The sequence below is a fragment of the Euprymna scolopes genome, chromosome 20 (assembly GCF_053919585.1).
Source record: "Euprymna scolopes isolate OS-2025 chromosome 20, ASM5391958v1, whole genome shotgun sequence".
In the NCBI taxonomy this organism is placed as follows: Eukaryota; Metazoa; Mollusca; class Cephalopoda; order Sepiida; family Sepiolidae; genus Euprymna; species Euprymna scolopes.
Window position 1 is genome coordinate 80,096,499 of NC_136501.1, and position 13,387 is coordinate 80,109,885.

General features: G+C 34.9%; 1 protein-coding gene across 1 annotated transcript in view; it reads right to left on the bottom strand.

The window, feature by feature from the left end:
* Positions 1–13,387, bottom strand: part of LOC145241485 (prostaglandin E synthase 2-like) — a gene marked incomplete at its 3' end in the record, with an annotated part of 119,784 nt that overhangs the window by 56,742 nt on the left and 49,655 nt on the right. The window contains 1 exon segment of the mRNA XM_080104481.1: positions 11,087–11,308. Coding sequence (XP_079960607.1) covers positions 11,087–11,308 — 222 coding nt within the window.

Consider the following 13,387-nt stretch of genomic DNA (forward strand, 5'->3'; position numbering starts at 1 on the left):
TAATATTGAACAGTGTCACAGATAAAATGCTACCTCGAGGTACTCCTTCCTCTTGATTTGTGGTGTCTGAGTAAGTAGTTCCAATGCGGACTCTAAACTTTCGGTCAGATAAAAATCTTTTTATAAATTGTGGGAGTCTGCCTTTTAGTTCAAATTCGTGCAAGTCTCTCATAATTCCATATTTCCACGTAGTGTCGTAGGCCTTCTCCAAATCAAAAAATACTGCTGATAGGTGCTCATTTCTAATAAAGGCTTCCCTTATGGCTGTTTCCAATCCAACCAAGTGATCTGTTGTGCTTCTCTTATTACGGAATCCACATTGTAGGTTGGAGATAAGGTTGTTGGTTTCTAGGTACCAAACCAATCTATCATTTATCATTCTCTCCATTATTTTGCACAAGCAGCTAGTCAGTGAGATTGGTCTGTAGTTTTGTGGATTCGAATGGTCTTTTCCTGGTTTTGGTATTGCTATTATTGTGGTTTGCCTCCATGAGTCAGGAAATTCACCTTCTGTCCATAATTTGTTGTAAATTTTTAGTAGCAACTTCAATGATTCCAAAGGGAGTTGTCGCAGGAATTCGTAATGGATTTCATCAGGTCCTACGGCTGTGTTGTGGGATCTTTTAATAGAATCTTCTAATTCAGTTAATGTAAGTAGTTTATTATAATCTTCTAGGTTTTTTGATTTAAAGTTTAGTTTGTATTGTTCGATATTTTGTTTGTTATAAATTTAAAGTTATAGTTTTGGTTAGATGAGTTTTGAGAAAAAGTTTCGGCTAGTAGGTCTGCTATATTCTTTTCATCGGTTACTCTGGTGTTGTTTTTAAGCAGGTGTTTAATTGGTGTTGATTGATGTTTACCTGAAATTTTTCTAATCATCTCCCATACTACTCTCGGTTCTGTAGAGGAATTTAGTTTATTGACATACTTTTCCCAACTCTCTTTTTTAGCTGCTTTTATTACCCTACGAGCTTTAGCTCTATTTAATTTGTATTCTATCAAATTTGAAGTTGTGGGTTGTTTCTGAAATTTCTTCAGTGCAATTTTTCGCAATTTGATGGATTCCCGACATTTATTGTCAAACCAGGGTCTGTTGTACCGATTAGATGCTGAAGTTTTAGGGATGCATTCATTTGCAATTTCTACTAGTGTTTCTGTAAAAAATTCTACAGTGTTGTTTGTCTCTGAATCATTCAACTTATGTCGACATTTTTCTTTGTATAATTGCCAATTGGCCTTATTTAGCTTCCATCTGGGAAGATTTTCGCTGTTGAATTCTGGAATTTCAATCACTAATGGAAAATGGTCACTGCAGCAAGTGTCATCATATACTTTCCAGATTAAGTCCATATATAGTGATGGATCACACAAGCTAAGGTCAATGGCTGAATGGTTTCCACCAGTTGGGTTGATGTGTGTAGGTGTTCCATCGTTGAGGAAGCATATATCGTTTTCATTGATAAATTCTTCCAACGTTTTGCCCTTTTTATTGGTGTCTTTACATCCCCATAGTATGTTATGACTATTGAAATCTCCTAATAGGGCGAAAGGTTTGGGTAATTGATCAATCAATTTTTTAATCTCGTTTTTATCTATGTCATCGTTTGGAGGTATATATAGTGAACATACTGTCATTGGTTTATGTAGTGTGGCATTAATAGCAATTGCTTGGATATTGGTTGTTATGTTTATTTTGCTATGGGGTATACCGTTTCTGATTAGAATTGTTATTCCCCCGGGGCCCTGCCCCCAAAGTTATGAGTGAAATTAAAAATTTCATATTGCTTAATATTAATTTTGTCTCCTGGTTTCAGAAAAGTTTCTTGAAGACACACCACTGCAGGGCGCTCCTGCGCTAGTAGCAGAAGCAGTTCATTCATGTTTGTTTTTAAACCGCGACAGTTCCACTGGATTATTTTTTGTTTGTCATTGGTATCAGATCTTCGGTCTTCTATGTCCATTTCTTCAAATCTGTTTTGTGTAGGGATTCTTGGTCTGGAACTTGAGCGTGATCTGTCTAATTTTGTTTTAGTTTCTTTTTTGAGTGGAGGTTTATTTCTTTTCTCTTCATGGGCATATTTTGGTGTCTGTTTTTTCCCCTCTGTAAGTGGAGATGTATCTATGGCTGTTGTATTTTGGGGTTTTATGGGTTTATTTGATTTAGTTTTAGTTTGAGAGGTTTGTTCAGTTATAGGAACTTTTTTTTCATTGTTGAATTGTTTTATAATTTTTTTAAATTCTTCCATAAGTTCCTTCATTTCATTAAGTAATTTAATAATGTCCTCGGATTTAATGTTGAGTGAATTTATTTTTGTTTGTTTATTTGGTTCGGTAGTTTGCTGTATGTTTTTTTTTGTTATTTCAGAATATTTTGCATTTTCTGATAGTTTGCGAGCTTCTTGGAAGGTAATATTTTTTGTATATTTTATTTTGTTGATTTCTTTTTCACTCTTCCATTTGTCGCATTCTTTTGAATTGGCGCTATGGCCTTTTTGACAATTGATGCATTTTGGCTCTTTTTTACAATCTGTATGAGGTTCATTATCTCCGCACCTTATACATATTGGAGGGCGGGTACACCGGTCTCGATGGTGTCCGTATCTCTGGCAATTGTAACACCTGAGTGGGTTTGGTATGTAGTGTTCAACGTTTACCATTTCATACCCTATTTTAATTTTGTTTGGAATTTGGTGAGTATTGAATGTTAAAATGTAAGTATTTGTTTTTATTATTTCGCCAAGTTTATTAATTTGGACTCTTAACGTCAGTGACGTTTTGTTTTTGTAGGTTCGTCTGAATTTCTTCCAAGGGGCACAGTGATAATTCGGTACTCCTGATTACGCCTTTGCTAATGTTCAGAGATTTGTGAGGGTAAATTTTAACATTTTGATTGTTAAAACGTTTCCATTTGGAAATTTCAACAGCATATTTTTGGTTTTCTACTTCGAGAAGTAATGTACCATTATTTTGTTTTTTAACCATTTTAGGTTTGATGCTAGATAGAATCTTTTCAATTTTGAATGGGGATATTTTGGTTATTGGTTCCCCTTCAGTTGCTTCTATAACTATGAAGTGGGGAACATTCTGTTTTTTTTGATGAAGCTCTGTTTCAGTGTCAGAACTACTGGCATCAGATACTTCGGTGTGGTTTCTTTTTTGAGGCTTTCTGGATTCCATTAATATATTTGGTTTGATTCATTTTTCATGCTCCCCACCCACCTCGGAGTCCTATATGGGAAGTGTTGGGGGGGGGATACCCATTCGCCCCAACCCAACAGGGATACAGGAAAAGTATACTCTTCTTGCTGGTGGATTCAAGCACCTGTGGTTCTTCAATTTCTTTCTGAAGGCCTCGTTTTCAGTAAGAATTTCAGTTTTTCAGTCGTGTTTAGTCCATTATTCAGCAAGTTGATTGGCCCTCCAGCCACTGCTTACTAAATCAGTTTATTGTATAGTGTGGGAAGTGCAAGCATATTTTCTTGTTATGTCTGTCTGATTTAGGGCTAGGCGTGACCAACCGATTGATTGGATCGGGTCTATCCAACCGCCCGTCTTAGCTTAAGTAAGGGCCAAAGAGGTGTGTTGCATCTCATGTCCTTAAAATATCCTGGACATGATCTACTCAACCACCAGGATTCCGTTCGTAAGCCTTACAGGATGCCACCCACGGTCAACAGGTGGCCCCATTGAGGGACTTATACCCTCTGCAGGGGGGCAGTCGGCATATTCTAATGCCCCACCGACAGAGTCAACCGGGAAGTAGGGAAGGAAAAAGAAAGGAGGGGAGGAGGGAAGGAGGGTTGTTTTTGTTTTTGTTTTTCGTATAACATAATTAGGTTTTACAAAAGAGAATAGAAAACAAAAACAAATCAATGTAGGTGCATTTCGTCTCAGGAAGCCAATAGACAGCCTGATCTGGTAGCACCAGTAGATTTTCTAAGGATAACCTTACATCAACCATTAGGTTATTTTGGGTTAGATGTAGATAGTGGGTAGTGAGATTTTGTTAGGGTGGTTAGGGTTTGTGAAGGAGCATTTATGTACTCTTAATCTATCCTTAAATGAGGTGCCGGTCAGGCCAATATAATATTTTTTGTCGTTTGTGTTTTCTTTAGGTGCGATTGTGGCTTTATATACTACTTCTGTTTGTAGGCATTGTTGATTAAGTGGGCATTCCGATTTGTTGGTGCAGTTGCACTTGTTCTTGTTGGTGTTGTTTGTATTTTCATCTTTATTAAGTATTTTTCTGTTATGTTTCTTGATTATTTGTTCTAGGTTGTCCGTGCAACTATAGCTGAGTTTAATTGTGTTTTTGAAGATTTTGTGTAGTAGTGTCTGGAAGTGGTTGTTTATTAGTTGGAAGAATTTAGTGCCAAGTTTTGTTTTGCCCATTGTATTGAAGGGGGGGGGGGGTTGAACCAAATTATTTTCCTAGTTCTATCTCTCTTGTTTGAGGTATTGGGTGGATTAGGTTTAATGTAATTGAAGGTGGTGTTTGGGTGACCACTTTCCTTAAGTGCATTTTCGTAGAAGGGTTTGTGTTTGTTAAAAATTTTGAGTTTGGAGGAGTTGGTGCTAAGTTTTTTCGATAGATGTGGGGATGTGTTTAATTATATGTTTTGGATGATTTGATAGTGGGTGTATATAGAGTGGGTAAGTATTGTCTTTGGTGTAGGGTTTTGTGTTGCTTGAGAGGTTGAGAATTACATCGAGAAAGTTGACGGTTTTTATGTTTGATTTGATGTCTAGTTTTAGGCCTATTCTGCTCATTTCTTTAGTTAAGGTTTCCTTTATTTTTTCACATTTGGGGCCATTTGAGTTTTCAACTATTATGAGGCCATCGTCTCTATATAGTCCTATGTTTTTGTTATTTATAGCGTTAGTTAGGTTGTATAGAATGAAGAGACCGACAAGATCAATTGCTTCTGCTGAGTCTGCCGTTCCCATTGAGAGGTCGAATGATCCGGATTGGTTCTTCTTAGTCTATTGCGTGCCTTGGCTAATTAGGACTGTTTTTCTGGACTTTTTTATAATGTCCATTTCGGATGGTTGTAGGTCGGAGAGTAGAGAGGTAAATTCCAAGGCTTCGTCAAACAATTCTTTTGATATGGTGGTGTTGGAATGGGTTTTTTCTGAGGTGAAAGGATACTATGTTGGTAAGTTCCATGAGATCTGTTTCGAAGTTGTGGAGTAGGTCAATAATTGGGGCTGTATCCTTATTGGTGAATCCGTGGTAGTCCTTGTGGTTGTTCCCTTCGTCTTTTCCCTTTAGAAAGAAATGTGCTTTCCATCACATCCTTCTGATTAGTTCTTCCATTCTTAGGGTGAGGTTTAACAGGTAGTTTGTTTTGCTTGTCGTTGGTATGTTTTTGAGAGACAAGTTGAAGTTCACCTTTTCCATAGCGTAGGGTAATAGTCCAAGTTTTTAGGGTATAGTGCTCAACCGGGTAGGAGCAAATATTTAGTAGAAATGGTAATTAATAAAAACTGAAGAAAGTGCTCAATACTGTTGTAGAGAAAATATGCGTTTTATTTTTATTATCGTATCTTTCTTTTAAGTTACATTATTGTTTCAGCTACCCAGCCATTTTTTTGGCCGTCTATAGCTTCCTCAGACTTATACAGAAATGTTTGTTATACAGAAATGTTTGTTATGATGGGATGAAAGAGTGAATGATGTCAGGGGAGGGGTGCAAGAAGAGCAGAAAAAAGAGGAAGGGAACAAGGGGGAACGGTGGGAGGGGGTGCTTGGTATGTCGGTAATGTTTTAGTTTTGGAGTTTAAGGACCATAGGTGGTTATGGGGGAGGGTCTGGGAAGTTCATTTCTCGTGTGGCTGAGGGCATAGGGATACTTGGAGGGTGGAGGGCGATATGTGGGGGTAGGGTTGCTTTAAAAATCGAGTCTTAATGTTTAAGTTTTTTGGCGTCTTGGTGGTGAGATTTCTTGATAAGTATGTCTTGACCTGTTGCGTGTTCGCTTAGATTCGGAGGCGGGGGAGGGGGGGCTATGATTCGGTTTATTTATTTGGTTTTTATTTGTTGTTAATTGTTTGGAATGGGTTAGCTAGCAGCCGCGTGCGCGAGCACACACATGCGCACGTACACACATATATACTTAAAGAAATGTTCACATGTACACATACATCTCTGCCCTGGCGTACAGATATGTGCATGTATGCATAGACACCCGTGCCGCTCCCGCTGACGTCAAATTTTCCTTAAGGTGCTAAATTGAGTACATATGCGTAAGCATGGATGCGCTCATACACAGATACATACACACATCAATACCCATACCCCCAAGGAGGCGTATACACAGGCCTAGATGCGCATATTTATTCAGGTATACTTGCACCACCACGCATACATGCAAGCACATGCGCACATACAGATACTAATACTCGTGAATACATATTTTGACATATATACAGCTGCATGCTCTCACACACGTATGTGAACAGCAGGCAGCGGGCACATATACTCTCACATCCACACACATATACATAGGTACGTGCACATATACATTGGTATGTATATATATATATATATATGTGTGTTGTTGCAACACATAGTACCAATACCAATATATCTTAAGAATCTATTCTGAGCCAACCCTCTTTTCTTCAAATTATATTATTAGCAATACTATAACGTTCTGCACTGAACAAGGCACACACTACTACTTAATTTGACACTCATAGTCTTTAAATCAGTAATAAGTACATTTCTGCTACGTCCATCAAAATGAAATTTATATAACTGGATTCACAATAAAATTTACTTTAAAATGGTATTTTAATATTTTTGTTGTTATTTGTATATTCGATAAAAAAAATCACTATTTAAATCCGACTATTAATTATTTATTAAATATAGCATGCCCACCCGCGGTAGATGACCTTTTGCAAATAACTGGTCGGAGTGTGTTTACATAAATACTCAAAACAGAAGTTGTACATATCGATGACGTTTCTAATTGTTTTAGCTAATTAGAGAAAAGAATTGTCTTTGCTACGGAATTTGAACACAACACATGTCTTTCCAGTAAAAAGTTAGAATATCTAAAAGTTGACACTTTGTAGTACAAAGGTAAGTAAAGATATAAACTGTGTTCTAATGCTATTTAATAGCAAATATATTAATTTCTTTTGTCCTAAAATTTGAAAAGAATTGAATAAAAACTTTTTATATACGAGTAGATAAAAGTAGTGACAACTGCATAAACATGAGAATGACACACACAAAAAATCTGTAAACAAATCATTTATTAACTACTGACTCTTATTTTGACGACAGGTGCCCGAAAAAAAAAAAATGGCGACTCCATTTTCGGCGATAAACTGTAGTAGTACCATTCTAAATTATGGACAAGAAAATAATTTTTTTTAAAAGAACCGACAATGAACATTGTTTTTTTTTTTTGTTCTTGGTTTTCGAGTTGCAAATAAAACATCTCAAAGTTAACACTTTGTAATACAAATGCAAAGAGAGAAACGGCGTTCGAATGCTATTTACTAGTGAATATATTAATTTTTTTTGCATGAGACCTACAATTTTTTTTGCAAGAGACGTACAATTTTTTTTGCAAGAGACGTACAATTTTTTTTGCAAGAGACGTACAATTTTTTTTGCAAGAGACGTACAATTTTTTTTGCAAGAGACGTACAATTTTTTTTGCATGAGACCTACAATTTTTTTTGCAAGAGACGTACAATTTTTTTTGCATGAGACGTACAATTTTTTTTGCAAGAGACGTACAATTTTTTTTGCAAGAGACGTACAAAAAAATCTGTAAACAAATCATTCGTCAACTAACTTAATAAAGTATTTATTTATTTTTTGTTATTATAAATAATAAGCAATTTTAATGATGGAAAGGAAAAGAATATTTTAAAAAAAATAAATTCTTTGAAAAAGAATGACCGACATTGATCACGCTTTTAAATGAGTTAAAACGCATAAACCACTTATCCAGTAAAGTAAAAGAATAAGTTTTATGGGTTTGTTTTACAATCCACAGAGGTATGAAAAAGTGGTAAAAAAACAAACAAATATATAACGAATAAATATAATATAAAGGCAAGTTACTCTTCTACCTACCTTGATAAATTTTTGATGTTGTAAATGTTAAAACAAGTAGTGTTGAGCATTACATGAGAACAAGAAAAAATGGCAGCAACGTCTCTTGAATCTAGACAATGACTTAAAAATAAAAACATATACAAAATAGTGGTAGAAACCCACCCGATAATTGAACTTAACTTGAAGCTTTAAAATGAAATTTAATTATACTAATTAGTTTAATATACTTGAAAACATAATTGTAAGCTGTACAAAATTTCCTTTCATTTGATATGCTACAAGCCATATTTTGTTAATTTCTTTGAATTGTGTCGTAGTAGTCATCTTGGATTTCCTGGTTGCCATCTTGGATTTTTCACGGTGTAATGATGACAAATGATAATGTCCATCAGAATATTTTGCATGATTAAGCCTTACCTCCCATTTTTTAACTGTTTTTATGATGCTTCTACTTAAAGCTGTTAAAATGAAACTTAATTATGCTAATTAGTTTAATGTACTTGAAAACAATTTTGATCTGTCCAAAATTTCCTTTCATTTGATATGCTACAAGCCATATTTTGTTAATAATTTCTTTGAATTGTATCATGGTGGCCATTTTGGATTTCCCAGCTGCCATCTTGGATTTTTCATGTTATAATGGGAAATTATAATGTTCATCAGAATAATACTTCCTATGATGATAAAGCCTTACTTACCATTTTTCTTAGCTATTTTTATGATGTTTCTACTTAAAGCTGTTAAAATGAAACTAAAATATGCTAATTAGTCCGTAAGTTACCAAGTGAGATGGTCATAATAACGCCAACTTAACCTTCATGGTATTATGATGTTCAAAAATCTTAAAAAGATCTGAAGATACAACTTTTTAAAGATGGGTTAGTCTGTAAATTGTGCAAATTTCCTACCATTTTCAGTCACAAGCTTATATGCATTTGAATAGGACTGACTTAAGGCAAAATGTTCAGTGAACCACACATTTTTTGATACTTTGAATGGTCATAACTCCAGTTCTAATGAGTCGATTTTAAAATACCTGAAGATATTTTTGTTTGTTTGTTATGCTCTTTTCATTAATGCTTTATTTAAGTTTATTCAATCTAAAGAAAAAAAATAGTGTGGTATTGCTAATATTATGAAATCATTTCTTAATATCTATACAGATGACATAATTGCAGCACTTTGACAGGCACTGGTGATCTTGCTAATTCTCTTAGAATATGTGGTGCAATGAGAAAAAAATGGATTATTATTTTTAACACCTCTAAAACAAAGTTTATCTTCTTTTCACCACCAATGCTCAGGTTCTTATTTTGCTCTAGTCAAAATGAATAGTTCTCGCCTTAAGGTAACTTCTTGTTTTGATAAGCCCTTAGAACTTTCACTCAAGATCTAAATTGGAAAACAAATATTCGATCCATTGCTAAGGTTTGGATTTTCTATTGCCCCAGAAAGTACCTGACTGTTGATGCAACCATCTATCTATATAAGAGTCAAATATGCCCCAAGATGAAGTACTTTTGCCACATCTGGAGAAGTGCCGTTCACAGAATTCTTGACAAAAATCAACTTACAAACTATTTCTCATAGAAAAGAGGTTGCCAGTTGTACTCTTATCATTTTTTCCATATAAGATCCTCTATAATTTCTACTTACTCCTTTTAAAATATTCACAGGAAGAACTCATCTTATTGTCACAATTAATAAGAACTTTGCATTTTCCTACTTAGCATCAAGCAGAATTTCCATAAACAGTTTCTTTCCAAGAATTTCCCACCTGTAAAACACATTATCATAGGATTGCTTCTCTGCAGACATAACAGTTTTCACATCTAATGCTGTTATATACCATCTTCACTTTGTTCATTCTATTAATCATTTCTAATCCTCTCATAGTACTCTTCATCATTAAATCGACAGCATCTTATTGAGTGACTTTTTACCTTGATAAGTGTTGCTTGATTAGTAAAGAATTTTTTTTTTCAATTTGTTTCAATAATTTAATAACCAGACAATATCATCATAATTAAATTTAATAACCATACAATATCATCATAATTAAATTTAATAACCATACAATATCATCATAATTCAATTTAATAACCATACAATATCATCATAATTAAATTTAATAACCATACAATATCATCATAATTCAATTTAATAACCATACAATATCATCATAATTAAATTTGTTTCAATATTTTAATAACCATACAATATCATCATAATTAAATTTGTTTCAATATTCTAATAACCATACAATATCATCATAATTAAATTTGTTTCAATAATTTAATAACCATACAATATCATCATAATTAAATTTGTTTCAATAATTTAATAACCATACAATATCATCATAATTAAATTTGTTTCAATAATTTAATAACCATACAATATCATCATAATTAAATTTGTTTCAATAATTTAATAACCATACAATATCATCATAATTAGATTTGTTTCAATAATTTAATAACCATACAATATCATCATAATTAGATTTGTTTCAATAATTTAATAACCATACAATATCATCATAATTCAATTTAATAACCATACAATATCATCATAATTCAATTTAATAACCATACAATATCATCATAATTCAATTTAATAACCATACAATATCATCATAATTCAATTTAATAACCATACAATATCATCATAATTCAATTTAATAACCATACAATATCATCATAATTCAATTTAATAACCATACAATATCATCATAATTCAATTTAATAACCATACAATATCATCATAATTCAATTTAATAACCATACAATATCATCATAATTAAATTCAATAACCATACAATATCATCATAATTAAATTTAATAACCATACAATATCATCATAATTGAATTGTACTTAAAATCCTATTCAAATAAAATAAAAATAAAAGTAAAAAGAGAGACTTCTGGGCAAAGGCAAGTTAGGTAGTCATTACTAAACTTTTCATAGTTTCAAGATTTGGTCACAAAAATGTACACTCACCACATAATCATCATTGTTGATGTCAGTTCCGTTACATACTAAAATTGGTACTTTTTTGTACTTGGACCATTTGATTTGTGTCCTCCAGATTGAATTAACTTCAACAATGTTATAAGAATATCCTCGATAATCAAGCAAGGCTCGAACTTTGCAACAAAAAGGACAAGTTTGATACTGGAAGAGAGTTAGTTGAAGACCAGATAAATCTTTGTCACTTTTAACCTGGAAGGAAAAAAAAGAACAAGTTTAGAAAAGCACAAGCAAATAAACTAAAAAAAAAAAAAAAAAAAAAAAAAAAAGCTTTAGTTTACTTTTTAATTCTAATATATAAAGTTATCTGGTGGAATTTTTCTTGTTAATATAACAATTGAGTTTAAAAATGAATATTTGATTTAACCAACAGTTTTTTTTTTTTTTTTTAATTATTTTGTAGCATGTTATTTTAAACTAAAAAAATCAGTAATTCACTTCAGTTTCTTTAAAAAAATAATTATTCTGGCAAAGATTATTATTACAATGGAGATAACAGTCTAAAAAGTTCAAAATGTGAGGAAAATAATTCCAACCTGCTCAGCAATACAACACCAAAGAGCTCAGTTGAAGTATCTAAAGGTCCTGATTTTAATCATGACTGCAATAATTTCCCTTTCTTTGCAAACAAATAACCTGTTTTAATATTTGTTATTAGTTAAAATAAAATTAAAATTTAATTAAATTTACTTTTCAAAACAATATTCTCTTGAATATTTTGTGAAAAATAAAAATGAGTTTAAAAATAAAAAAACAAAATGAGGGCAAAACGCAAGGCAAGATCAGAATGAAAAATGAGATCATGTAAACAAAATAAAAACTTTTTTTCCTTCAAAAGTTGACAAATTTCAAGGAATGATAATAGAATGAACACATTTGAAGTATATTAGATGATCCTGCTGAGCATACATGGTTGCCATAGTGGCTGATTCTACCCAATAGACATGAGCTGCTATAGGGCTTTTTCTCCAGATCAGATGGGAGTTGTCATGATGGCTAATTTTGTCAAGAAATGAGTTTCCATAATAACTAATTCTGTAAAACATAAATTGCCAGGAGAGCTGATTTTGCACAAAAGTTGACATCAGGTCTAATTTTGCACAAAAATATCAGTTACCAAGAAACCTGATTCTGGCAAGATAACATGTTGCTATAGGACCAGATTCTGCCCAGAAGAGGGCTGTTATTGCTTAGCAGACATGAGTTGCCATAGGGAAAGATTCTACACAGCATACATGACTTGCCAAGAAGGTTGATACTGCACAGCAGACCCGTTTTGCGATGAGCACGCATTCCGCCCAGCAGACCCGAGTTGCGATGAGCACGCATTCCGCCGAGCAGATCCGAGTTGCGATGAGCACGCATTCCGCCGAGCAGACCCGAGTTGCGATGAGCACGCATTCCGCCGAGCAGACCCCGAGTTGCGATGAGCACGCATTCCGCCGAGCAGACCCGAGTTGCGATGAGCACGCATTCCGCCGAGCAGACCCGAGTTGCGATGAGCACGCATTCCGCCGAGCAGACCCGAGTTGCGATGAGCACGCATTCCGCCGAGCAGACCCGAGTTGCGATGAGCACGCATTCCGCCGAGCAGACCCGAGTTGCGATGAGCACGCATTCCGCCGAGCAGACCCGAGTTGCGATGAGCACGCATTCCGCCGAGCAGACCCGAGTTGCGATGAGCACGCATTCCGCCGAGCAGACCCGAGTTGCGATGAGCACGCATTCCGCCGAGCAGACCCGAGTTGCGATGAGCACGCATTCCGCCGAGCAGACCCGAGTTGCGATGAGCACGCATTCCGCCGAGCAGACCCGAGTTGCGATGAGCACGCATTCCGCCGAGCAGACCCGAGTTGCGATGAGCACGCATTCCGCCGAGCAGACCCGAGTTGCGATGAGCACGCATTCCGCCGAGCAGACCCGAGTTGCGATGAGCACGCATTCCGCCGAGCAGACCCGAGTTGCGATGAGCACGCATTCCGCCGAGCAGACCCGAGTCGCGATGAGCACGCATTCCGCTGAGCAGACCCGAGTTGCGATGAGCACGCATTCCGCCGAGCAGACCCGAGTGTTACATGATAAGGGCTGTCCCCTTTTCATGTAAGTATAAAAATAGAGAGATTTAGTTAAAATGAAAATGAAATAGAATAGACGAAATTCGAACCTCGTAATTTAGGTTTAGAAATAGATTATGAGAGAGAATTAGCAAATGAAATGTAAAAAACAAACCATTGTTTAGCTTAGAGATAAATAGTTTCAAAATAGAATGTG